The 27,754-nt window shown below is 37.2% G+C and overlaps 1 protein-coding gene across 12 annotated transcripts in view; it reads left to right on the forward strand.

The window, feature by feature from the left end:
• The window catches only part of DIAPH2 (diaphanous related formin 2), a 981,259-nt gene that overhangs the window by 60,171 nt on the left and 893,334 nt on the right, over window positions 1–27,754 (forward strand). For all 12 annotated transcript variants that reach the window (XM_055563966.1, XM_055563967.1, XM_055563965.1 and 9 more), the window contains 2 exons: window positions 1,268–1,444; window positions 24,391–24,495. In XM_055563966.1, coding sequence (XP_055419941.1) covers window positions 1,268–1,444; window positions 24,391–24,495 — 282 coding nt within the window. The remainder of the gene's footprint in view (window positions 1–1,267; window positions 1,445–24,390; window positions 24,496–27,754) is intronic.

Raw genomic sequence — 27,754 nt, forward strand, 5'->3', positions numbered from 1 at the left:
AAATCACAGATATGTTTTTTTTTTTAATATGGGTCAACAGTAGTTGACAAAATTGTGGTAAGAACGTCTGCGATGCTTTGTATTGTTGAAGTGATTTATAAGCACTTGGTAACATGGCAGTGACAGGCACTGACGTCCTATCTAACATATCTGCTTGTTTGACATGAGCTGACAGTATGCATGTGCTTCTTAACAGAAACCAGAATAAAACTGAGTTGCATTCAGTTATCTGGTCATTACTAATTTTTGATGTTCAACGTGCTGTGGTTCAAAACAGAATGGCCTGTTTACAAAGGCAACTGGAGTTGTTAACTCACTTTATGTGAAATTGCAAGCTAATTATAAGAGATTGTGCATGAAATCAATGGTTCTGAGTCAATATCCATAAAGTGGCAAGTTCTTCATAGTTTTGTTTTTAGGAATAAGATATTTCTGTTTGTGTTACATTTCCAGAAAATGGAATAGATAATGTTTTTAATTTTGTTCTGCTTCCTTGTTGGTCCTTTTAGGGAAGAAAAGGTGAGGGTAATAATAGTAAAAACAGCAATAGTAATAAATAGCAGCTAAGTACACTACACGTGTATTTTAAGATCTCACAATAACTCTTTTCTTGCTTTCTCTCTCTCCCCTCCCTTCTTCTCTTCCCTTCATTCCTTCCTTCTATATGTATTAACTTGTTACCCTATTTTAGAAATGAGGAGACAGTTGGAGACCAAGGAGTTTGCACAGGGTAGCCGACCTAGTGAATTGCGGATTCAAACCCAGGGAGTCTGGTTCCATAGTCCATGCTCTTAACCATTATATTCTACCACTACATTGCCAAAGTGCTCATAGATACTTGTCACAATTATTTTGGCATTTTGAAGAAGAGAAATGTTAGTATAATTTCCCCCTTAGAATTGAATATCCTTTTCTTTTTCTTCCCTCATAGTTTCAAAGTTGGTGCCAAAGACACATTCTCCCTCAAACCACCACATGACTTTGAGATCAGACTTTTCTCACCTATTTACTGTGCAAAACAGCAATGACAAGGACCTAAGTTTCACTTTTGAGGAATACTTTTCACCCCCTAGACTTCTGAGGCCATTGAGCTACTTCAAGGTTTCACAGTAGTACAGTCTCTAAGTGGAGCTTGCTGCTTAAAATAACATTTTGTCAAAAAGACAATAATATATATTATACTAACTGCCATTTTGATGTTTTGGTTCTTGATGTTGGTGATTCTTGATCTCTTCCTTAGGGCTTCTTTTTTCCTTTCTGTTTGCAGCGTGACCGAATTACAAGTTTCAGAAAATCTACTGTAAAAAAGGAAAAACTTCTTATCCAACATCCTCTTGATTCTCAAGTTGCGATGAATGAGTTTCCAGCTGCTCAGCCATTATACGATGAACGATCTTTGAATTTGTCCGAAAAGGAAGTACTGGATTTATTTGAAAAAATGATGGTAAGTTAGACCCCCTGATTTTGTTATAATTTTCAAGTGCATAGCACTGGGTTGGAAGTAGGGCTGTTTGTATGGACTGTGTTTATATCACATAAAGGAGAGGCCAGAAACTTGTTGATATAACAAAATTGTTTTTGAAAGTATCTGGTTTTTTGAGCTACAATATGTTTGTCTCTTCCACTATGAGCTCCTAAAAGCAGGGGCTGTCTTATTTATTTTCATTCTCTGTTATTCAGTAGTCTGTGGCACACTGGATCAGTTTTTTAACTACCTAATTTGTGTTTCTCTTCTATTAAGCTAAACAGGCCTAAGTCCACTTCTCTGAAAACAATATAAAGTATCATGTTAGGTATATGAAGTAGAATTTAGAGGACACAATGTTGTAAAAAAAAAAAAAACATAGAGGAGACAGAATAATTCCTCCAAGATTGTTTTATTATCAATAGTCATACCATCTATATTTTCTAGCATGCTTCTTATATTAAATATTTTCTAGTTTGTGGTCTAGATTATTTCTTAGATAATAAATATAATATTTTGATTTTTCAGCAGTTTATAGTAAGAGGAGAGATGAGGTTTCAGGCCATATTGGATTGATTTGCTTGATCAAAGAAGTGGAGATCCTGATTCATGATTTATTCATTTCTAGTTCTATTCCACTCATCATGGAATTTTTTTGGTGTGTGTGGATATCTATTCATTTTGAGTTAAGGACTAAAAGAGTTTCAAAAATCTCCAAATAAGAGGTTAAGAATACTGGAAATCTATCATTGGAATAAAGTAGAAAACCTAGAGATAAATCCACGCACCTATGGACACCTTATCTTTAACAAAGGAGGCAAGAATATACAATGGAGAATACAGTCTCTTTAACAAGTGGTGCTGGGAAAACTAGTCAACCACTTGTAAAAGAATGAAACTAGAACACTTTCTAATACCATACACAAAAATAAACTCCAAATGGATTACAGATCTAAACATAAGACCAGAAACTATAAAACTCCTAGAGAAAAACATAGGCAAAACACTCTCTGACATACATCACAGCAGGATCCTCTATGACCCACCTCCCAGAGTAATGGGAATAAAAGCAAAAATAAACAGATGGGACCTAATTAAAAGCTTTTGCACAATGAAGGAAACTATAAGCAAGGTGAAAAGACAGCCTTCAGAATGGGAGAAAATAATAGCAAACGAAGCAACTGACAAAGAATTAATCTCAAAAATATACAAGCAGCTCCTGCAGCTCAATTCCAGAAAAATAAACGACCCAATCAAAAAATGGGCCAAAGAACTAAACAGACATTTCTCCAAAGAAGACATTCAGATGGCTAACAAACACATGAAAAGATGCTCAACATCACTCATTATCAGAGAAATGCAAATCAAAACCACAATGAGGTACCATCTCACACTAGTCAGAATGGCTGCTATCAAAAAGCCTACAGACAATAAATGCTGGAGAGGGTGCGGAGAAAAGGGAACCCTCTTACACTGTTGGTGGGAATGCAAACTAGTAAGCCGCTATGGAGAACAGCGTGGAGATTCCTTAAAAAACTGGAAATAGAACTGCCTTATGACCCAGCAATCCCACTGCTGGGCATACACACTGAGGAAACCAGAACTGAAAGAGACACGTGTACCCCAATGTTCATCGCAGCACTGTTTACAATAGCCAGGACATGGAAGCAACCTAGATGCCCATCGGCAGATGAATGGATAAGAAAGCTGTGGTACATATATGCATGGAATATTACTCAGCCATTAAAAAGAATGCATTTGAATCAGTTCTAATGAGGTGGGTGAAACTGGAGCCTATTATACAGAGTGAAGTAAGTCAGGAAGAAAAACACCAATACAGTATACTAACGCATATATATGGAATTTAGAAAGATGGTAATGATGACCCTATATGCGAGACAGCAAAAGAGACATGGATATATAGAACAGTCTTGGACTCTGTGGGAGAAGGTGAGGGTGGGATGATTTGATAGAATAGCATTGAAATATGTATGTTATCATATATGACATAGATCGCCAGCCCAGGTTCTCAATGCATGAGACAGGGTGCTCAGGGCTGGTGCACTGGGATTACCCTGAGGGATGGGATAGAGAGGGAAGTAGGATGGGGGCTCAGGATGGGGAACACATACACACCCATGGCTGATTCATGTCAGTGTATGGCAAAAACTACTACAATATTGTAATTAGCCTTCAATTAAATAAATTAAAAAAAAAGAATACTGAAAATCTAGACCCTTCTACTCTGCCCATTATGGAATATCTTATTCCTATCTAACCCCCAATCCCACTATTCATTGAAAGTTGTTGAATAAATACAAATTCCCTTTATCTTTATCAGATCAGATCAGTCGCTCAGTCGTGTCTGACTCTTTGCGACCCCATGAATCGCAGCATGCCAGGCCTCCCTGTCCATCACCAACTCCCGGAGTTCACTGAGACTCACGTCCATCGAGTCAGTGATGCCATCCAGCCATCTCATCTTCTGTCGTCCCCTTCTCCTCCTGCCCCCAATCCCTCCCAGCATCAGAGTCTTTTCCAATGAGTCAACTCTTCGCATGAGGTGGCCAAAGTACTGGAGTTTCAGCTTTAGCATCATTCCTTCCAAAGAAGGAATTATCTTTATACTTTTCCTTTAATGCCCTTTCTGTCTAGCCAAAGCTGACATCCAACTTTTCCTATGACACAAGTCCTGACATATCCACTCTCTTCAGACCTTCCTGCCATGTTCCTTGAATGGTCTTTCAATAACCCTTTCTCTTTTAAGGTCTATTATCTGCTGACTGACCTTGATGATGATAGCACCTGGTTATTCTTTTAACCTTTCCCTTGTTATTCATTTTGGTGATTTCTACTATTACATTGATAATCTTGCCATTGCTTTTTTGCCCTTAGTTCCTTGGTCTTCTGAACTCTGACCTCTGCATGTATGTATTTAGCCAATTTTAGGCATGACAGCACTTTGGACTGTGTCATTCTTTGGAATGATTCCACCTCTGAGATCTTTAACCCAAAATTCTTCTCGAAAGGTAAACAACCTCGACTACCTTTTCCAGGCCTTTAATTTTACAGGGTATGTTTGTGTAGTGGTTAAGAGCTGAACTCTGGGGTCATTCAGACTTGAGTTTGAGTTCTGGCTGTGCCATTAATCACATTACCCTGTGAAGTCATGATACATCTTCTCAGCACTTTATTTTCCATAACTCTTAACAAAACTATAATAGTGTCTACATTATATGGTTTATTTAAGGATTAAAGGAGATGATATTCCTGGAATAATGCCTGGCATAAAGTTTTATATAAAAATAATTTTATGATTATTTATTGTATTTCATTCCTTTATCAAATAAAGCTCTGTTCTTCAGTTTCCAATATTTCCTGATCACCTAGACTGCCCTTCAGTTTGCAATGGGATTGTCTTATCTTAATCACCCCAACCAACAACAATAGAAACAAATATTTTTTGACACTAATCAAACTTTTTAATCTTTTTTTTTTTTTAAGTCTTCTTATTTTCACTCAGATTTCACTCAAATGATACTCCTTTAGTCTGCTGACAAATTGGTTACTAATTTTTATGGAAGTGAAATAGTTCTTTGAGTTAATCAGTGGCATTGCCATATTCTAGTTTACTTTAGCTCAACAATTATGGGCCGTCTTCCAGGCCATTTGTTTCCTCTGTCATTTCTAATTGCTTTCCAAATGCCATTGGTTCTGCTTTTGCAATGACTTTGACGTCTTTTTCCACAGTTGCCCTCCAGCTGCTCTTACCCTACTTTAGACAATATCCCTCTCTGATTTTTTCTCACAGACTGTGAAAATTGCCTCCTATCTGGTCTTCCTCTTGTCCTCCAGGTTTTTCCTGTTCTGATCCAGTGATGCTTTATTAATGATTCTGAAACAGATTTCTTTTCTAAAGCTCCACGTAGGCCCTTCTGTTTTCAGTCATCTTACACGTCCCTACTCCATTCCCTCCACCATACTTATCGATGATTATTTCACACCTTTACTTTGCTGCTCAATCCTCAGAACTCTTACCCATCTTCATGCTCTGCTGATGACCTTGGTGCCTAATTTCATGAGTAAACTGAAGTGATCAGAAGAGAACTTCCACAGACTCCCACCACCATATCTCCTTGTCACCATAGATGAAGTCTTCATCTTTCAGTCCTCCCATTTGTGTAGAAGATTCCATTCCTTTCGACCTACTCAAGGACATTACTCCAATCATTTTCTCCTCTGTTGTCTGCCCTTCCCAGCACCTTACAAACATGCTATCTCACTTTACAACTTTTTCATGATCTTATGCCCCTAGCCTATTGCTGCTCAGTTTTTACTCTCCTTTGAAGCAAAACACCTAATAATTTTGTTTATATTCACTGCTTCTGATTTCTCTCGTCCTACTTTCTCTCCTAAACTCACTCTGTCTAGCCTCTATTCCATCATTCTATCAAAATGGGGTTTATCAGTGTCACCAAAAATCATGCTGCCTAGCCCCATGTTCAGTTCTCAGTTCTTATCTTAACCAACCTACCAGCAGTGTTTGATGCAGTTGGTTATACATCTCCCTCCCCTTACCCCCCTGGGGCATTAATTTTGTTTTTCTCCAAACTCTTTGGCTGCTGCTTCAGTTTTCTTTGCTGATTCCTTGTAGTGTCCTCAACTTTTAAATGTTGGAGGGGCCTGGGGATCAGTCCTTGGAATCTTCTCTACACTATCTTTTTTTTGTTATTGCAACCAGTTCTATGGCTTTACATTCCATTTGTATGCTCACAATTCTCAAATTTATCTCCAGCTTAGTCCTCTGTCTGAAATCAAGACTCTCATAATCGTATTTTGTAATCAGCCACTCTCCCTGGATGGATGGTCAGTAGACTTCTAAAAGTAACATATCAAAAAACTAAGCTGTTAATATTCTCCTCCAGACTTGCTCCTCCTGGTGTCTTCCCCTTCTCAGTCGATGGTATATCCATCTGTTCAGTTACTTGGGCCAAACACTTTAGGATTATCCTTGATTACTCTCTCTTTGTCACATTCCACATTTAATTTGCTAGGAAACCCATAAGCTCTGCCCTCAAAGTAAGGTACTTGTAAAAGCTGATCATTTCTTACCACCTTCACTGGTCCCACACTAGTTGAAGCCTCACCTAGGCTGCTACAAGAGTGGCAGAGCTATTATGATTAACAGAGTTCCTCACTTGTCTCCCTGCTTCCACCATGACCCTCTACAGTGTATTCTCAAATATTACCCATTTAAAACCTGACAACGTCATGTCACTTGGGTTCTCAAATCTTTCCATAGCTTCTCAAATCTCTCCATAGCTTCTCAAATCTCTCCTATGGCTTCCTAATTCCTTCAGGATACAAAAACCAGTATCCTTAAAAGAGTAAGGCCCTCTATGTTTTGATCCCCAATTTACCTTTTTGAAGGACTTTCCTGGTGGCTCAGGTGGTAAAGAATCTGCCTACAATGTGGGAGACCTGGGTTCGATCCCTGGGTTGGGAAGATCCCCTGGAGAAGGAAATGGCAAACCACTCCAATATTCTTGCCTGGAGAATTCCATGGACAGAGGAGCCTGGTGGGCTACAGTCCAAGGGGTTGCAAAGAGTTGGACATGGCTGAGTGACTAACATTTTCACAATTTGACCCTTTTGATATCTTCCTCTACTACCCTTTTCATTTGCTCATTTGCTTCAGTTACACGCATTCGTTTTACGTGATGATAGCCATAAACAAAAAATGATTCCTGGCAGTTTTAAATTTTTAAATTTGTGTACAGCATTTACAGTGTTTTCAAACCTTTTATAGAATTTTTGTTTTGTGGTTTGAATATTAATTCTAATATTTCATCAGCAGTTTACCACATCCCTCTTTAAATGTGACATGTTTTTTAAAAGATTTACTTGTGGATTCATAAATGTTAAAGAAAGGTACAACCTGGTGCCACATTGTCCAAATGATAATTTTTCCTTCCGTGGGAATGTTGGAAGAGGAAATCAGAGAATTGTGGTTTGCTTAAAAGTAAAAACAAAAGATCAATTAAAAAAAAAAAAAAACTTTTAAAGGGTTGTGTCTCTTCTTTGAGAGAAGTCTGCTGCTGCTGCTGCTAAGTCGCTTCAGTCGTGTCCGACTCTGTGCGACCCCATAGACGGCAGCCCACCAGGCTTCCCCGTCCCTGGGATTCTCCAGGCAAGAACACTGGAGTGGGTTGCCATTTCCTTCTCCAATGCATGAAAGTGAAAAGTAAAAGTGAAGTCACTCAGTTGTGTCCGACTCTTAGCAATCCCATGGACTGCAGCCTTCCAGGCTCCTCCGTCCATGGGATTTTCCAGGCAAGAGTACTGGAGTGGGGTGCCATTGCCTTCTCTGTGAGAAGACTATATATATATATATATATATATTAAATATATGTAATGTTGTATGTTAAACATTATATATTTTCTTTATTATCTTTTGTTTGACTATAATCAGATTAAGTGAACAACTTATTTTATGAATTATCATAGCTCACATTTACTGTGCACTTATGGGCCCAGCATGTAATTGAATACTTTATTTGTATTATTTCAGCTGATCCTTGTGACAGTGCTGCAAAGTAGGCAACATAGTTATACTCTATTTTTCAGATAAGGATATTAAGGCTTCAGTTCAGTTCAGTCACTCAGTCATGTCCAACTCTTTGTGACCCCATGAACTGCAGCACGCCAGGCCTCCCTGTCCATCACCAATTCCGGGAGTTCACCCAAACCGATGTCCATTGAGTCAGTGATGCCATCCAATCATCTCATCCTTTGTCGTCCCCTTCTCCTCCTGCCCTCAGTCTTTCCCAGCATCAGGGTCTTTTCCAGTGAGTCAGCTCTTCGCATCAGGTGACCAAAGTATTGGAGTTTCAGCTTCAGCATCAGTTCTTCCAATGAATATTCAGGACTGAAATCCTTTAGGATTGACTGGTTGGATCTCCTTGCAGTCCAAGGGACTCTGAAGAGTCTTCTCCAATACCAAAGTTCAAAAGCATCAATTCTTCAGCGCTCAGCTCTCTCTATAGTCCAACTCTCACATCCGTACATGACTACTGGAAAAACCATAGCTTTGACTAGATGGACCTTTTTCAGCAAAGTAATGTCTCTGCTTTTTAGTATGCTGTCTAGGTTTGTCATACATTTTCTTCCAAGGAGCAAGAGTCTTTTAATTTCACGGCTGCAGTCACCATGTGCAATGATTTTGGAGCCCAAGAAAATGAAGTCAGTCACTGTTTCCATTGTTTCCCCATCAATTTGCCATGAAGTGACGGGACCAGATACCATGATTAGTTTTCTGAATATTGAGTTTTAAGCCAGCTTTTTCACTCTCCTCTTTCACTTTTGTCAAGAGGCTCTTTAGTAGTTCTTCTTTGCTTTCTGCCATAAGGGTGGTGTCATCTGCATTTCTGAGGTTATCGCTATTTCTCCCAGCAGTCTTGATTCCAGCTTGTGCTTTATCCAGCCTGTCATTTTGCATGATGTACTCTGCATCTAAGTTAAATAAGCAGGGTGACAATATACAGCCTTGACATACTCCTTTCCCAATTTGGAACCAGTCTGTTGTTCCATGTCCAGTTCTTACTGTTGCTTCTTGACCTGCATTTAGATTTCTCAGGAGGAAGTTCAGGTGGTCTGGTATTCCCATCTCTTTAAGAATTTTCCACAGTTTGTTGTGATCCACTCAGTCAAAGGTGATTACTAATGTGCCATTGGGGCTTCCCAGGTGGCTCTAGTGATAAAGAACCTGCCAACACAAAAGATGAGACATGGGTTCAGTCCTTGGGTTGGGAAGATGTCCTGAAGAAGGGCATGGCAACCCACTCCAGTATTCTTGCCTGGGAAATCCCATGGACAGAGGACCCTGATGGGCTACAGTCCATAGGATCACAAAGAGTCAGGCAAGACTGAAGTGACTTAGCATGCACGCACACATGTACCATTGACACTGACATCTCTTATGCATTGATATGCCAGGTTCTGTATTGTGGCTGCTCAAGGAAATAAGTAATAGGCAGATTTTCGGAGTAATGATACCAATGGCTATTGCTGACAGATGTAAAGCTCCAAATTTGAAACTTTTAGATGATTGCTTATTTCATGGAGCACACACTGTTTATTAGCAGTCTTCAACAGTTTGTAAAATTTAATTTTTCACTTGAAATGTAGTCTTTGCCTATTAATTTACGATTAGAAAGTGTTTTTTTTTTAATTAAAACTTTCAAGAATGAAAAAAAAAAACCACACTTGTTTTTATATGATTTTTGTTATTACCCACGTGGGGTAAATTATACTTGCTCTTTAAGATTCCTGTTCCCCTTTTCAGCCCAGTCATGTTTTCAAATCTTCCATAGTGGGTAAAGGTAGTCGGATCAAAGCAAGACTATTTCTTCCACATTTTTGGGAGTGTAACTTTAAAAGATGACTGAATTGTCATAATATTACATATCACTTTTAACCCCAAATTCAAATTTGAATGAGGTTCATATTCATCGCGGAGAAGGCAATGGCACCCCACTCAAGTACTCTTGCCTGGAAAATCCCATGGACGGAGGAGCCTGGTGGAGACGACTGAGCATCTTCACTTTCACTTTCATGCATTGGAGACGGAAATGGCAACCCACTTCAGTGTTCTTGCCTGGAGAATCCCAGGGATGGGGGAGCCTGGTGGGCTGCCATCTATGGGGTTGCACAGAGTCAGACATGACTGAAGCAACTTAGCAGCAGCAGCAGCAGCAGCAGCATATTCATCGGTTTTCTCAGGTTAATCAGACATTTTGTGTTGTCTGTAATTAGGGTTGGTGAAATATCTCCTCTCTTCCATTTTAAATATAAGGAAATTTATAATGCTGTAATTGAGTAACATTCAACATGTTAAGATATCCTAGCCTTTGAGTTTACTGAGAATAACTGAGCTGGTCTTTGTACATTGAGTATACCAATTAAGGATTATTAAATGTTCAATAGCAATAGCTCGTTTTTATCCAAACTGAATTAATTAGAGCAAGGAGAGAAATGCGTCTGGACACTGTCCGTTTCCTTTTGAATATTATTGCCCTTTTGTATCCAACTGTTCTTTTTTTTTGGCTTGGAGGATAGGGGATTTCCATTTTAAGCTTAAAAATAAACATATAGAGATGTCTTGGAAGTTCAAGTTGGAACTTAATTTGTTTTAGCTAGTACAATGATTTATTGAGTGGATGTCCAGCTTACATTGGTCACATTAGATTCCTATAGATATGTCTATAAGAACTGTGTTCTTATATAGGTAAAAAAATAGTTTAATTGTGTACAAAAGATGAGGCTAGTGATAATTTGTGATTAATTTCTAGGCACACGTCATTTCAATTTCAGTCGTTTTTTAAAATAATTTTTATTTATTATTTTTGGCTGTGCTGGGTCTTCATTACTGCAAGGTTTTTCTCTAGTTGTGACAAGTGGGGGCTCTTCTCTAGTTGTGGTGTGCGGGCTTCTCATTTTGGTGGCTTCTCTTGTTATGGCTTCTGGGCTCCAGAGCACAGGCTTAGAAATTGTGCATGGGCTTAGTTGCTCCAAGGTATGTGGGATCCTCCTGGATCAGGGGTTGAACCCGTGTCTCCTGCATTGGCAAGCAAATTCTTTACCACTGAGCCAGCAGGGAAGCCCCTCAATTTCAGTTACTAAAGGCAATGCAAATGTGATGTTTTATACTTTGTTTCTATTCAGCAATTTACATTAATGTATTTTGCATTTTGGCATAATTTAATGAGAGTGTAGTTATATGCAATAAATACTAAATTGTCTGTCCTATATTCCATGTGGTAGAACTCTTTTAAAGAATCCCAAAGCTTTTCAGTTTGTTCTCTCACTTTTGGTTTTCATCTGTTTTGAGAGCCAGTTTGACTTTGGACCCTAGGTGTTGTCCGTGACTGCTATCATGGCTTTTTTTGTTACCCAACACCAGTCTTTTAGGAGTTGATTAGCCTGGATGAGAACCTTTTAGTGTTCTAAGCGTGTGGATACTTAATCGTGTCTGACGACCCTATGGACTGTGGCCCACCAGGCTCCTCTGTCCATGGAATTCTCCAGGCAAGAATACTGGAGTGGGTTGTCATTTCCTCCAGCAGGGGATCTTTCCAACCCAGGGATTGAACCCACATCTCCTGCATTGCAGGTGGATTCTTTACTGCTGAGCCACTGGGGAAGCTTGCTCTCAGCATAAGTAATTTTAGTTAAAGGTCAAGTTACTATAAAACAGTTATTGGTGGCATAGGACTCAAAATCTATAATAGGGCATGGAAACAGTTTCCAGGAATGGCTAGATCCTTAGAAATTGTCTTCTTAGCCTACTTTCCATTTTTTATACTCATATTTCCAATATCTTTACTCCTTGTCATTAGACTGAGAAAACACCAGTATCAGATCTAGTCATTTTATTTTCTTAAACACACTCACTCCCAAGTAAAGCATATAAAGGAGGAGTAAAACTCACCCTATAAATAGATCTCAAAGGTAACTAAATCTGGGTCACTTTTAAATTTTCTTCCCAAGTACAATTCTCATCGAAGGTTCACAACTGAGGGAGTAGTAGGCTAGAGGTCCAGGAAGAGAAACTAAAGGAAGTAGGTTTGCAAATTTTCTCTAATTGTAGCTAATAAACTTCACAATTCATTGCTTCTGTCTGTTCTGATTTGTACATAGAAATGTTTCTTAAAGAGGTTTTTTTTTTTTTTTTTCTGTTCGAAAAGTTCCACTAGTGTTTTTTTTTTTTGTTTTTTTTTTTTTGTTTTTTTTTTTTTGCTGTGAAGGCATTTTCACAACCATGTATTGATATGCACAGTGTGCCAGGTCATGTGCTACCTGCTGGAAGTACACACAGATTAGTGCAGTTCCTCCCTTGCCCCCAAAGAGCTCAGAATTTAGTCAGGGAGACAAGCAAGTAAACATAGGGTTTCCATGGTAATAAGACAGCTGTGAATAGGCTTTTGTGAGTACTTAACCCAGCACAAAGGCTCAGGGAGGAAACAGAAGATCTGAATATCCTGTGAGACCCAGTGTCACTTCTGAGTTTTCAGAGTTTTAATTTTTTGACATTAAAGGGTTCTCAGAATTTGAATGACTTAATTCATCAAGGTCCAATGCCTTCTATATGCCAGGTGCTGTTAAGCTCTGAGTAGAGAGAGAGCAGAGAACAACTTAAGGAAAATCCCTACTGTCTCTGGTGGCTCATATGATAAAGAATCCGCCTGCAGTGTGGGAGACCTGGGTTCAGTCCCTGGGTTGGGAAGATCCCCTGGAGGAGGGCATAGCGACCCACTCCAGTATTCTTGCCTGGAGCGTCCCCATGGACCAAGGAGCCTGGCGGGCTACAGTCCATGGGGTTGCAAAGAGTCGGACACGACTGAGTGACTAAGCACACAATTGTGGGGAAAAAAAGAAGAAAAAAGCAAAGACAAATTTCTGTGTCATGGAGAAATTTACTTGACAACTCTCTACTGAGTGCCAGATACTTTGTTAGATGCAGGGGAACATAAAAATGACAAAGACACTATCCCAGCTTCTGGGGTTTTAGTTTTTATGAGTTTTATACTTTTTATATTTTTTAATAGATTTTATACTTTTAAATGATTGCAGAAAATCAAAAGAAGACTGTTTCAGGGCACATGAAAAATTGTGAAATTCAGTGTTCATAAACACAATTTTGTTGAATGCAGCCAAGCCATTTGTTTACATATTGTTGGTGGCTCCTTTTGCACTGTGGAGTTGGGTAGTTGTGACAAAGTCCCTGTGACCTGCAAAGCCTAAAACATATACTGTCTGGCCCTTCACAGAAAAAGTGTCAGTGTCTGGACTAGTGTAGTAGTCTCTAAACTTTCTAATTTCCTAGCCTGTTAGAAAAAATATGTATTTGAGCAGGTAACCCGAACATGTTTTAACTTAAAAAAAATATACCCACGTGTATGTACTAGTACTTTGTATAAAAGTACAGGCATAGAAAGGGATAAGAACATGCAAAGAACAAGATTTTTAGGTGATTTTAAATGAGTTTATTTATTAATGGTTTATAAGCCTTTGCTGTCATGATTAATAATGTTTTAGTGAGAGCAATGTCATTGTGTTATTATTTTTTATGTCTTGTTTAAAAAAAGACTAATTAGAAGGTTTAGTTCTAAGTCCATTTTATTTTGATACTTGATTTAATGTCTCTTATAGTTGAAACATAAATCTGACAATATATAAGTCCAAGTGGAACAAGAACATTGTTAGTTACACTTATTAAATCATAATATTAACTTTGCTCATTCTAATCCATGAATCGAGCTAAGGTTTTCTGCTGAACTGAACCATCTCCCTTAATGACAGTCAGTTGTTCTTGAAACTTATCTGAAGTGTTGCATTTTTATATTTGCAAATAAATGGATTCTAAATGGGTTTTGAAAAACGGGCTTCACTAGATGTCATTAGGGACATGGGCCCTTTGCATCTTCCTTCCATATGCTTGATGTCTAGACCCTCATCCCCATGTTTATCTAATCATATCTGCTGCAGACGTTGCACCTGATGCCTGGAAGAAGGAGGAAGAGGTGAGTCATGAAAGGATGAAGGAGATCTACCTGGCAGTGTGCCAGTGTATGGCTTTTTCAGTGAGGTTCATTTGAAGCAGTTACTTTCTCACGAGCTGTTAAACTATTAAGGGATTGCTTGTCCTTTTGTGAATGAAAAATGCCCATCATGTGAAATTTCAGAACTTTTAAAAATCTTTGTCTTGAGATAGCCAGAAATCTCTCTGTAAAATACATGTATCATTCTCACTTACTATCTCATTTTAAAATATTGTAAATATTCTGCTTTATTTTAAATATCTTGCTTTTATTAATTAAAAAAACCCCCTACATTCTAATGTATTTTGGTTTCAACTTCTTGCAGTGGTTTGGATTTTATATGTGGGGCAAACTTCCCTACTCAGGAATGCTTCTCACTTACAGTTTTTTCATAAAACATCCTTTTATTAAATAAATCATTTATTTAGGCAATATGTTTTCTCAGATTGTTCCACTAGTGACTCAAATAAATGTAGTTTTAATGCTTTATTATTGAAACAATCTAGTAAATAATATAAGCTGAGTTGTTTAAAAGGAAAAACAGCTGTATTTTCATTCAACTGTATGATAAACCTCCCACACTGAGTAATTTTTCTAATACTTGCTCTAGCATATTTTCAGTAGTGATTTCTATATGTCTTCTGACAGTATTGGCTGACAAAATAATGTGTTTTAGTTTACTACCATGTTGTTTTGCATATATTATCTCAGCTTCTTATACCAAGTGTTCCTCCAATGTCATGGGACCTTTTGTCTTTTGCTATTAAAGAAAGAAAACAAACGAGAGGCTTCTAAATGTGTGTCATTAAGTTTACAAAATTTCACTAAGTATTGGATTGCATATCACATGATTCTAGTTATTGCTGAGAAAATCGAAAAAGCTTCTTTCATGCTCTAGATGTTTGAATTTTAAATGGTCTGTAAGTTTGAGGTTGCTTTAGGGCATGGCAACCCACTCCAGTATTCTTGCCTGGAGAGTCCCCATGGACAGAGGAACCTGGCAGGCTACAGTCCATGGGGTCACAAAGAGTTGGACACAACTGAACGACTAAGCACAACACAGCACTCACTATCATTAGCTGTATATTTTAAGGTACAATGTGCACATAAAGTGAGAGTCATCAATGATGGTTGATAATTTCAGATTGTTACATTAGTAACTTTTAATCTTGTGGGACCAGCTTCTTATTAGTCTTATATTTTTGTTATTTGTAACACATGATATGACTGAGGAAAGGCTCAGACTTCTGTGTAGAAAATACAACAATCTAGTATTTTCTTGTTGCCCTGTACTTGTGTTATTGGTACTATCTTATTATCCTCAATATGTTGTCTTTGCAGGAATCTTGTAAAGGTACTTTTCTATTTTGTTGTTGTTTTGAGGACTGACTTAGCTAAAACTAGGTCAAATAGCCTGTAAGTTCACTTAACCAAGTACTTGTTACTGAGAAAAACATGGGTTGTGAATACCCCACTTTTCCCTTGAGATAATTCCTATAAAATTTGGAGCTATGGATCCAGTATTATTCTCACGTTAAATATTAAAGTTCATTTTCTTGTATTTCGATTAAACATCAATATTTCACAAGCCACAGTTGATGCTTTAAGTAATATTTGAACTCTGGAAACCACTGGTTGAATGTTGAACTCAGGATTAAGGATTATAGGAGAGTGAATTTGTGTTTCCTAATAGCTAGATAGATATTCTAAATTTACCTTCTTGATGGTGAAGAGGTGTATGTAGATGTTCATAGCTTCCCTGATGGCTCAGAGGTTAAAGTGTTTGCCTGCAATGCAGGAGACCTGGGTTCAATCCCTGGGTCGGGAAGATCCCCTGGAGAAGGAAATGGCAACCCACTCCAGTATTCTTGCCTGGAGAATCCCATGGGCGGTGGAGCCTGGTGGGCTACAGTCCATGGGGTCGCAAAGAGTCGGACACGACTGAGCGACTTCACTTTCACTTTCTGTAGTTAATTTCCTCCAATAAAACCTGAAACCAGAAATAGCTGAAGACTTTTTCTGCAGTACTCAGTTCAGTTCAGTCGCTCAGTCATGTCCGACTCATTGCGACCCCATGAATAGCAAGCAGCACGCCAGGCCTCCCTGTCCATCACCAACTCCCGGAGTTCACTCAAACTCATGTCCATCAAGTCGGTGATGCCATCCAGCCATCTCATCCTCTGTCGTCTCCTTATCCTCCTGCTCCCAATCCCTCCCAGCATCAGAGTCTTTTCCAATGAGTCAACTTTTCACATGAGGTGGCCAAAGTACTGGAGTTTCAGCTTTAGCATCATTCCTTCCAAAGAACACCCAGGGTTGATCTTCAGAATGGACTGGTTGGATCTCCTTGCAGTCCAAGGGACTCTCAAGAGTCTTCTCCAGCACCACAGTTCAAAAGCATCAATTCTTCGGCACTCAGCTTTCTTCACAGTTCAATTTTCACATCCATACATTCATTTAATTTCATTCCTGCTCTGCCCCCCGCCCACCCCAGCCCCTGGCTTTTGGCTCTATACTTCCTTTAACTTTGTTTTCCATACAGATTTCTATATGTTATATAGCTACAGTCTATAAAAGTAAACTTAACTGTATCATTTGAAGACATGAGGTGGTTAATTAATAGCAGGTACAATTGGCCAATTAGCTACTTATGTGGAATATCCCTGATGGTGTTATTGGGATTTTAAAAAGAAATGTTCTATCCTTTCTAGTTGACAGAAGTTAGAGGAATTACATGTAGAACATATCTTTATATGAACATTTCTTTAGAAAAGAACAAAGAAATAAAGTTGCTGTATAACATAGGGAGCTTGACTTGGTGTTCTGTGGCATCCTAGAAGGGTGGGATGAGGTGGGAAGTGGTAGGGAGGTTCAAGAGTGAGGGAACATATATATATACGTATGACTGATTCATGTTTATGTATGACAGAAACGAATACAACATTGGAAAGCAATTATCCTCCAATAAAAAATAAATAAATTCCATGTTGCTATTTGACATAAAACAAGAAAATTCTGTAATTATCCTTTGATTCAAAAATAAATTTTAAAAAATTAAAAAAAACCTTAATATCTTATTTTAACAACAAACATTACCAAATAAGTGGCTGGATAAATGAATAAAAAATAAAGAAATAAATGTTGTAAAAATCCATTAATTTATAATCTTAAAATAATCAAAGATATCTATAATTGCTTTTCATGCTAGAGTATTTTTTGGTAGTAGGGTATCATTGGCTTATTCTCTTCAGGGGTACAGATCCCCTTAAAATAGAAGTTAAAGAATACTTGAGTGACTTCCCTGGTGGTCCAGTAGTTAAGACTCCACACTCCCAGTGCAAAGGACCTGGGTTTGATCCCTGGTCAGAGAACTAGATCCTGCATGCCACAACTAAGAGCCCACACACAGCAACAAAGATCACGTGTCCTATAGTTAAAACCTGGCATACATAGCCAAATAAATTAAAAAAAATTTTTTTGAATACTTACTATTGAGAAGCAGAAGGAAGAGGGCAAGCATTTGATGGTGAAGTCAAGTTCAGATTTAAAAACAGCAAGTGGAAAATCCAGTCTTAAACTGGGATCAATACATGTTGCAGAAACAGAAATAGTTACTTTATACAAAGTACATAGATATTTATAGCAACTTTATAGAAAGAAGGAGCAAGTATTCTTATAGGGAAGGAAGAGATGTAAAAACATATATGATTGATATTTACCTCTCATAAAGCAAGTGAGAAAAACAATGGAAGTTTAGGAAAGTAGAAAATGATGCTAGAAGATGCAAAAGTTAAAAAAGTATATTGTCACCTGTTTAAAGATTTATGGGAGGTGAGAGGGAGAAGGAGAGAATGAGAATGAATGGGAGTACAAATGAATAGGCAGCTGGTTCAACTTTTAACCTTCTTGTTTGACTCTATTCTTATATGGTTTCTCAGTAATAGTTGTAAGAATACAATGTTTATTTGCTGAAGGAATGAAGGAGGTTGTCTGTAATGGGAAAATTGCATCATAGCTTAACTGGTAGGAGAATAATTGATTTAGTGTTTATAAATATGGCTTGATGCTGCTGCTGCTGCTGCTAAGTCGCTTCAGTCGTGTCCGACTCTGTGCGACCCCATAGACGGCAGCCCACCAGGCTCCCCCGTCCCTGGGGTTCTCCAGGCAAGAACACTGGAGTGGGTTGCCATTTCCTTCTTCACTGGCTTGATGATAATACAGTACAAATATTATAAGTGGTCAGTTACTTCATCTTTTTTTTAAATTGCAAAATAATACAGTTCTTCTCGTATTGTGGAAGTATCCAACTAAATTTTCAATACAGTAAAAGCTTGCTTTAGTGTTCTGTGTACTATAAGAACTCAGTCTGTTTAACATTACTGTATATAATATAGATAACCAACAAAGACCTACTGTATAGTACAGGGAAATATACTCAATATCTTGTAATAAAGTATAATGGAAAAGAATCTGAAAATGTGTGTGTGTGTGTGTGTATATATATATATTTATTTATAAAACTGAATCACTTTACTGTATACCTGAAACTAATACAACATTATAAATCAACTATATTTCAATAAAAATTAAAAAAACTCAGTGTGTTTAGTAGTAGTTTCATATTCAGTTACATTGTTCAGAATTAGTATTGAATTGTGAATATTGCTCTATTTAGTTTTATGATTCTATTACAAAGCTGGAGTTAATGATTTGGAAGTATTAGCTGCCTAATTAGTAGTATGCTGCTGCTTTGTGTAAGAATAAGATAAGTCATTATGGTTTCCTCTGTTCGTGTGAGTGGTACCTATTCCCAGTCAACCTATGCAGCAGATTTATAGGTATAAAAATGTTTGTGGCTGTAAAGCAAATTAAAGTATTTAGAGAAAAATTCCTAAATATCACATTGGTTCAGCAAATATTTATTAAATTCTTGGTGCATTCCAGGATTGCATACTCTTTGCTTGGCAATACAAAGATTAAAAAAAGAACCTAGTTTTGGCCCTCAGTTTATAGTTTAAGCTAGATGGATTTATTATTGAGTGTCATTTTAAGTGCTATAGTATAGGAAATTAATATGGAAGAATAGCATGAAGATGGGAGAAGGCAATGGCACCCCACTCCAGTACTCTTGCCTGGAAAGTCCCATGGACGGAGGAGCCTGGTAGGCTGCAGTCCATGAGGTTGTGAAGAGTCGGACATGACTGAGCGACCTCACTTTCACTTTTCACTTTCATGCGTTGGAGAAGGAAATGGCAACCCACTCCAGTGTTCTTGCCTGGAGAATCCTAGGGACGGGGTAGCCTGGTGGGCTGCCGTCGATGGGGTCGCACAGAGTCGGACACGACTGAAGTGACTTAGCAGCAGCAGCAGCAGCAGCAGCAGCATGAAGATGGTCACTTCTAAACGAGGTGCTTTGAGGGAAATCTGAAGAATTAGCAGAAGTATATGAGTTCGCCTGACATGGATTTGGGTAGGGTGGGAGGAGATGGGGGTTAACAGAGGGAGAGGGTGGTAAAGTTGACAGCAGTCTAGGCAGAGAACAGCATCATGAACAAAGTAATGGAAATTTGTAAGAGCATAGAATGTGTAGAAAAATGATGAATAATCTTGTGTTATTCAAACACAAGGGGTAAGATGAACAGTGGAAATGAAAGAAATGAGACTAGGGAAGTAATAATAACATGAACATGAATAATAACACAAACATTCTTTGATGGCTAGCTAATATACACCAGACTTGGGTGCATGATCGCACTTAATCTTGATATTCCTCCGAGGTCCATATTCTCTATATTCTCATTATTATCCTGCCTGCCTCCATGATTCTACTCTTGATAGCATGATCTTTGCCCTGTGTCATTAAAAATTGAATTGGAGGTATATGGTAACACAGAACGTATATCTTTGGCTGATTCCTGTTGAGGTTTGACAGAAAACAACAAAATTCTCTAAAGCAATTATCCTTCAATAAAAAAAAAAAAAGTCACTGGAAGGCTAGCAGATTCTCTATGTAGAGATTGCCAGCGGTGGCATTACCACACTCAAAGGCCTGACTGTGGAGTGTACAAGTACAGACACTCAATCTTGTCAGTGTTTCAGAGTTGATACTACTTGGGGATACAGATTCATGCTATTTGCAGGAGACTATAATTTAACCAGAATGTTATGAGATGGTAGAGACATGGCTAGCATATATGAGCAGCATTTAGAGGTTTTGATGGAAACAAACAAAATATGATTTAGCAGAATGATGTACTTGCCAATAAAGTCATAAAATCAGAGGCTGAATTGAGAAGTGTAGTATTTCAAGGTGAAGGACATGGAAATCCTTTCCTTCCTTGGATTTATCAAACCACAGGGTATTTGAGAGAGATGCTGAACCATGTCACATTAAGATAAATTGAAACTGGTAGGTATACTTTAGCCTCAAGTAGAGAGTATTGTCTTCATGTAATATTTACCGGTTCCTTTTGTTTATTTATTCTGTCCAATCTACCATCCCTCTTAGTTTGGACTCTTATTATTATTACTTGAGTTACTTCAATAGCCCAGATTATTAAACATAAGATAATTTATTCTGATTAATTTAGATAGAATATTTATACACACACACACAAACAAACATAAAGAGATATGAACCAGAAAGGTTGCAAAACAGGCTCCAGGTAATCTAAGTATAGGAATAACTTCCAGAATCACACAGCCAAAACATAATCTGATGAAGGAGCTGTTGCTACCCCAGAACCACTTTGTCAAATTGTTGTGATGAAAAAGATGTGTCCGCTGCCATCAATCCATGTTGCCTCTGTTGCCACCCATGCTAACAAAACATGGGTGAATCTATACCCCATATGCATCTATTTCATGGATGACAACTAAGTCATCTTACTGTATTGTTATAAGGGATAGCTGCTGCTGCTGCTGCTAAGTCGCTTCAGTTGTGTCCGACTCTGTGCGACCCCACAGATGGCAGACCACCAGGCTCCCCTGTCCCTGGGATTCTCCACTGGAGTGGGTTGCCATTTCCTTCTCCAATGCATGAAAGTGAAAAGTGAAAGTGAAAGTGAAAATGAAGTCACTCAGAGACTGATAAATGTGGTTTTCATGGATTCTTCATTGGTGGGGCTGATACTGGGTGGGTGTTTAAAATTATAGCGGGCATGTTCAAGTGCTATTGGGCAGCCAACTGTGACAGAAGTCTACTGTGGTCTGGTAGCTAATCTCTTGGCCTTCACTCAGGTTTTTCTCCTCCTTCAAGACCCAAATCCTGATGAAGACTTCTCTTTTGTCTTTCCCATCTGTCCTCTGTGTTCCTAAGACATCCTGTACATGCCTCTGTTATACTGATATGTTTACATATCACTCTTCCCTACTACATGTACTCAGTCACTCAGTCAGTCATGTCCGACTCTGGGCGACCCCATGGACTATAGCCTTCCAGGCTCTTCTGTCCATGGAAACTTTCCAGGCAAGAATACTGGAGTGGGTCGCCATTTCCTTCTCCATCCCTACTATATTATGAATTGTTTATTTTTATTAATTTAACAGAGTCAAATTAATTAATTTGAGTCAAAATTTAGAAAGTAGAGAAGAAAATGATATGATCTTGCCACCTTCACATGATGTTAGTATTTTGTTGTACATATTTCAGATCCAGTCCTCCAAAGTAAAACTTGGCAAAAGTTAAACTACCCTATAATGGGAAGGACTGCATGTGGAGGTAGTGAGTTCCCTGTTAGTTGAAGTCGACACAGAACACAGATGAATATCTGTGGACTTTATAAAGTGCTAACCAGCCTCATTCCTGTGATTCTCACTTTGATTCAACAATGCTAGGTCTAGCCTTTGAGAGAGAAAGAGAGCCTGGCTTCAAGTAAATCATTAACAAGTAAGATAGACAAACGAGAAATGAAATAAGATAGGAAAAGTAGAGGTAGAGACAGTGATAGAGATAATTGGGAAGGGGGCTCAGGTATATATACATGAAATTTATAGATATTGATTGTGAATTCATCATTGTAGGAGTCACTGCAGTGACTGCCGTGGGTGCAACTATATATCATGAGATACTGGTGTCATTGAAGTTACTATTCAATACATAGATGCAGTTTGATTACTTTTTATGGATCCTTTGTTTTTCCCCCCACATTCTCATACATGATTTTTAAAATTATTTTAGTATTTTTCTTTGTCCATTCGTTTAGTTGATTAAAAACTAGTAATGTTTAGAATTACTAAGCAAGTAAAGGGATAAAAATACTGATTTCTTTTTCTTGTTTTAAAAAGTCAAGATACCATTCAGAAGCCATAAAATTCATCCTCTTAAAGTATACAGTTCAGTGGTTTTTTTTTCTTCATGTATTCAAAGAGTCATGCAACCATCACAACATTCACTCTTAGAACATTTTTATCACCCACAAATGAAACACCATACCTGTTGGCAGTCACACCCCAGTTCTCCCATCCCCTCTTGCCCTGCCCCAGACAACCACTAATTCACAAATCTCTATAGGTTTGCCTGTTCTGGATATTTAATATAAATGGAATCATGTAATGTATGGCCTTTTGTGATCTACTTCCTTCATTTACAGAGAAGGCAATGGCACCCCACTCCAGTACTCTTGCCTGGAAAATCCCATGGATGGAGGAGCCTGGTAGGCTGTAGTCCATGGGGTCGCTAAGAGTCTGACATGACTGAGCGACTTCCCTTTCCCTTTCCCTTTTCTTCATTTAGCATAATGTGATTTCAAGTTTCATCCATGCAGTATAGAATGTATCAGTACTTCATTCGTCTTTGTGGCTGAATAATAGTCCATTGTATGGACATATGACATTTTTTAATCCATTCATCGTTTGATAGACATTTGAATTGTTTCCACTGTAATGTTTCTTCTGTGAACATTCAAGTACAAAATTTTGTGTGGACATATGTTTTCATTGTCTTGGATATAAGCTGAGTCATGTGGTAACTCTACGTATAACTTTTTGAGGAACTACTAGACTGTTTTCCAAAGTGGCTGTATCATCTCATATTCTTACCATCAGTGTGTAAGGGTTCCAGTTTCTCCACATCCTCACCAACAATTGTTATTATCTTTTCTGCCATAGCCTTTATTACTGTGGGAGTGAAGCGGTGTCTCACTGTGGTTTTGATTTGCATTTCCTTGGTGAATAGTGATGTTGACACTCATGTGCTTATTGGCCATTTGTATGGCTTCTTTAGAGAAATGTCTGTTCAAATCCTTTGTCCACTTGTAGTTGGGTTATTTGTCTATTGTTGATTTGTAAGGCTTCTTTTTATACTTTGGATACAAGCCCCATATCAGATGTATAACTTGTAAACATTTTCACACATCTTGTATGTTGTCTTTTCATTTGATGTTGATTTTGGAGGTGTAGTCCTTTCCAATTTGGTTTTATGACCCTTCAAGTGTGTCTTAATATGTTTCAGGGGTTAACATGAGTTTCAAAATGAAGAAGAAATGATTTATCTAGTGAAAATGTTATGTCTGTGTATCACAATATAAAGGAACATTTCCAACCAAATCAAAGCTTATTGAACCTCAAAATGACGTGTTGTTGTAACTGAATATTTTTCTTTCCAGTTAGTGGTCTTTTTTATCCCAATGCAGGTAACTATGTTTCTGATGTTTTCCTCCAATTCAGCAACTTCTCATGAATCTTTCTTCAGTGACGTATTGTAGATATATATTTCCTGTAATTTACAAATTATGTTTGTTCTTCTAGATAATAATTATCCTAAGGGAACATATGCCAAGTAGTAAAGTGTTTATTTGTTTATTTTTGCTATTGGGTAAAAAAATAACTTTGCTAAGGTTGTATGATGTATATCTATGCTATAAACTGCCAGTTTATCCTGTGGAATAGTTAAAATTTTTTTTCTTATTTCTACTCATTTGAGTAGGTAGCAATATGAACCATAAATATATGGTAAAATTTATATGACATTAGGGTATATAGAGTGAAAAATAATAATGAAGGAGCCAAAAAATGATGGTTGTTGATAGTCAGAGCATGACTTACTATTTTAATACAGAGAACATTAATTTTTCTTTTTCTTTTTTAAAGTTTATTTTGTTGAAGTATAGTTGATTTACAATATTGTGTTAATTTGTACTGTACAGCACAGTGATTCAGTCATACATATATATTCTTTGTCATATCCTTTTATATTATAGTTTATTATAGAATATTGAATATAATTCCTTTTGATATATGGTAGAACTTTGTTTCTTAATATTTATTAATCACCTTTGAAACTCATAAGCAGAAATTTGCTAATACAATAAATATTCTTTTTAACAGGAGGATATGAACCTTAATGAAGAGCGAAAAGCTCCTTTACGAAACAAAGATTTTACCACCAAGCGTGAGATGGTCGTCCAGTATATTTCTGCTACTGCCAAATCTGTAAGTAGTGAGATGCTTCCAGCATCCATATAATGAGCTTAGCATTATCTGCTTAAAAGAAACAAACTTCAGATCTCTAAGTTCTTGCCTCAGTGTACTTATATAGACTTCATAAAAGAAGTGTATATACGTACTTTAATACATTTTATATATATTTCAAAACTGTTCTTAAAGAGAGATTTCCATTCTTATAAACAAAACAGATTAAGAATAGTTGGCTCTGAGTTAATCCGGTTAAATTTTGGAGCTGAGGTTTTGTGCACTTACTAACAAATAGCAATTTGTAGTTATTCCACTTAATATACAATTTGTTATAGGAACACTTCAGATTTTGAGGAAGGACAAATATAGCCTAGTCACAAGATTTAACTAAGTTTACATTAAAGTTATATGTCTGGTATTTGCTTACTTGAAATTTATAGCAATTTTTAAAATAAGCAGTTTGTTTTTATTTTTTGTGATGCTACCTATGTAAACTACCTCGTAATCATTCTTGTACAGCTTAATTTAACATAAAGGAAGGTGTTTAATAGGAACTTTAATGAAATTTGAGTCTCAAAAAATTAAAATTAGTATTCATTGAAAAGGCTTGTCTGCAGCAGGAAAAACTTCGTGTTTTAGTGGAATATATTGCTTTGTTTATTTCCTAAAGTGCTTCCAAAACGAGTCTGGAAATTTGATTTATTTTTGTAAGAAAAAAAATATTTTTTGAAATAGTGGACTGTATCTTTTACATTTCTGTAAAGAAGAAGCTTTTCACAGAGTTCATAAAATCACTATGAATGTGTACATATATAACATACATATGTTGTATGTATATATATACACACACAAAAACACACAGTGATTTTATGTTTGTGTGATGTGTATATTACACACATACATTTACATTTAAGGCATACATATTTTAAATTTAAAAAGTTGACCAGTGAATAAAATAGTTCTTCGTCGGCAAAATATATTCTAAAATTATTTGGCTATCCTATTAATGCTGTTTCAGTACAGTAATTGCAATGGCAATTACTGATGCATTTTGTCTGAATTCTACAATTGTATTGATTCCATATTGTACTTTAAGTAAACTAAATCTGAATGCTGAACTATTTAAACATAATGCATTGTAGCTCTGCCATAGCAGAACAACAGCATGTTTTTTAATTTGCTTCTGGTATCCAAGGGCAGAAATGTGTTTCAAGTGATAAGTGAAATTTGCCTTGAGCCTCATTTTCAATAGAATTAGGTGAGGCATAGGGTTTTACTTTGAAATTCTGATGAATCTCTTCTCATTTTTGCACTCAAGTTATTGTTCACAGTAAAATGCTTTAGGAAATGCTGTGTGTACATTCAGTGTTATTTTTCAAATACCTAAAGGCAAATACACTAGTAAATCTATATAGTTATATCTGAGTGCAAAGTACAGATAATTATATATAAATAATTAGGTGCTGATTTTAATGGCAAGATTTTGTTAGTGTCTCTGGCTCATTCGTTGTTTTTGTTTGTGTAAGTGGAACTGAATATAATGAAAATTGTATGAAGCTCTTACTTCTTAACCTTTTGATTTTGACTCAGTCTCTATGTAGAACTTGTTTTCATTTATCTTTGTATCGTTTCCTCTTTAACTGACTGAAAAAAAGCACACTGATTTATATACTCATTTTCAGATTAAAATGCTAAACTTGGGGTAAACGTTGGCTGAGCTGTCTTGAATTGATTTATTTGAAAAATGGAAATTTCTCAAAAGACATGAAAACTCTATACTAAAGGCATTAGTCTCAAAATTGATACAAATAACTATTTAGTATATGATCCTTATTTGTTTCCTTTAGCACACATAGGATCACTTGACATGCCTATAGAACTTTCATTAGTGCTCTAAGGTTATATGTTTTATTTGCTTGTATTTTTCATGGACTAAATATGATGAAAGAAAGCCTACTGACAAGCATGTTTTAAAGCTTTCTCACTTTGGAGAGACAATTGTTAGTACTGTGTTCTGTGGTGAAAACAAAGAAAATTACATATGTTATTTCCTTTTGAAGGTGAGAGGGATGCCATTTAGTGACAAACCATCCTCTCATCTTTTGTGATCTCTTCGTGATCATGACAATAAAATTTGCATGAATTATAATGTCACCTATGACCATTTATGTGTAACTAAGGTTTCCATCCTGCTGGCTTTTATTAGGCTTTAAGGATACTTTGCATGTCATACTCTTTTATGCTTATTTTTTCATTATATTGACACACTGATTAAAAATGCTTCCACATTTAAAGTAGATATGATTGTAACCACTGCTTTATTAAAATGTTTTGCAAATAGTCAAAACTTTTATCTTGAAATAAAAGCAAATTTAAGGACTAGAGTACCTGGTAGAAAAATATTTTATCATAAGTCATATGTAAAACATGAAAATCACAGTTAAATTTAAACATAAATTGTATATTTCCCCCTTTAACACCTGCTTTCGTCATTTTACATGGAATTGAAAAACAAAATATGTACTCAATAAGCAATATCCGTCATTCTCCTGGGTTTGTGGGAAGGACAGTAAAGCAAGATGAAACTAATACATGGGTTTAGACACAAAACCTGTTTCTAAAGCAAAGGGGAGTCTTTTGTCGTGTAACTGATCATGCCAAAATTAGCCTGGGATAAGAGAATATAAAGGAAATTAAAAGATAATGATGAAAACTATTGCTTAGTTTTTTCCTCTTCAAATTCCATAATAAAAAATGTGTGAATGCAAAGGAAAAAGTACCTTGAGTAACTCTGTCAGTGATGAATGGACTTAGTAAGAGAGTGGAAAAGAGTCTCTTCTCTGTTGGAACTGGACTCTTGCTTTCTGTAACAAGTGTGGTTATGGTCTTGATCTTGTTGTTTAGTTGCTAAGTCATTTCTGACTCTTTGCAACTCCATGGACTGTAGCCCTGCAGGCGCCTCTGTCCCCGGTATTTCCCACGCCAAGAATACTGGAGTGGTTTGACATTTCCTTCTCCAGGAGATCTTCCCAACCCATGGATCAAACCCGGGTCTCCTGCATTGCAGGTGGATTATTTACCATCTAAGCCACCAGGGAGGCCCAGGTACATGTAGGTAATTTGGCCACAGATAATCTGGAAGAGTCTTTGTTTTCACAGCACCAACATAAGTTTTCAGAAGTGCAAAACCAAGCTTTGTTAATATTGCAACGTGCACTCACTGGGCTGTTCAGTGTGTCAGCTACCGGCCTCCCCGCCCTCCTCACTACCTGCCCAA

The sequence above is a fragment of the Bubalus kerabau genome, chromosome X (assembly GCF_029407905.1).
Source record: "Bubalus kerabau isolate K-KA32 ecotype Philippines breed swamp buffalo chromosome X, PCC_UOA_SB_1v2, whole genome shotgun sequence".
NCBI classification, from domain to species: Eukaryota; Metazoa; Chordata; class Mammalia; order Artiodactyla; family Bovidae; genus Bubalus; species Bubalus kerabau.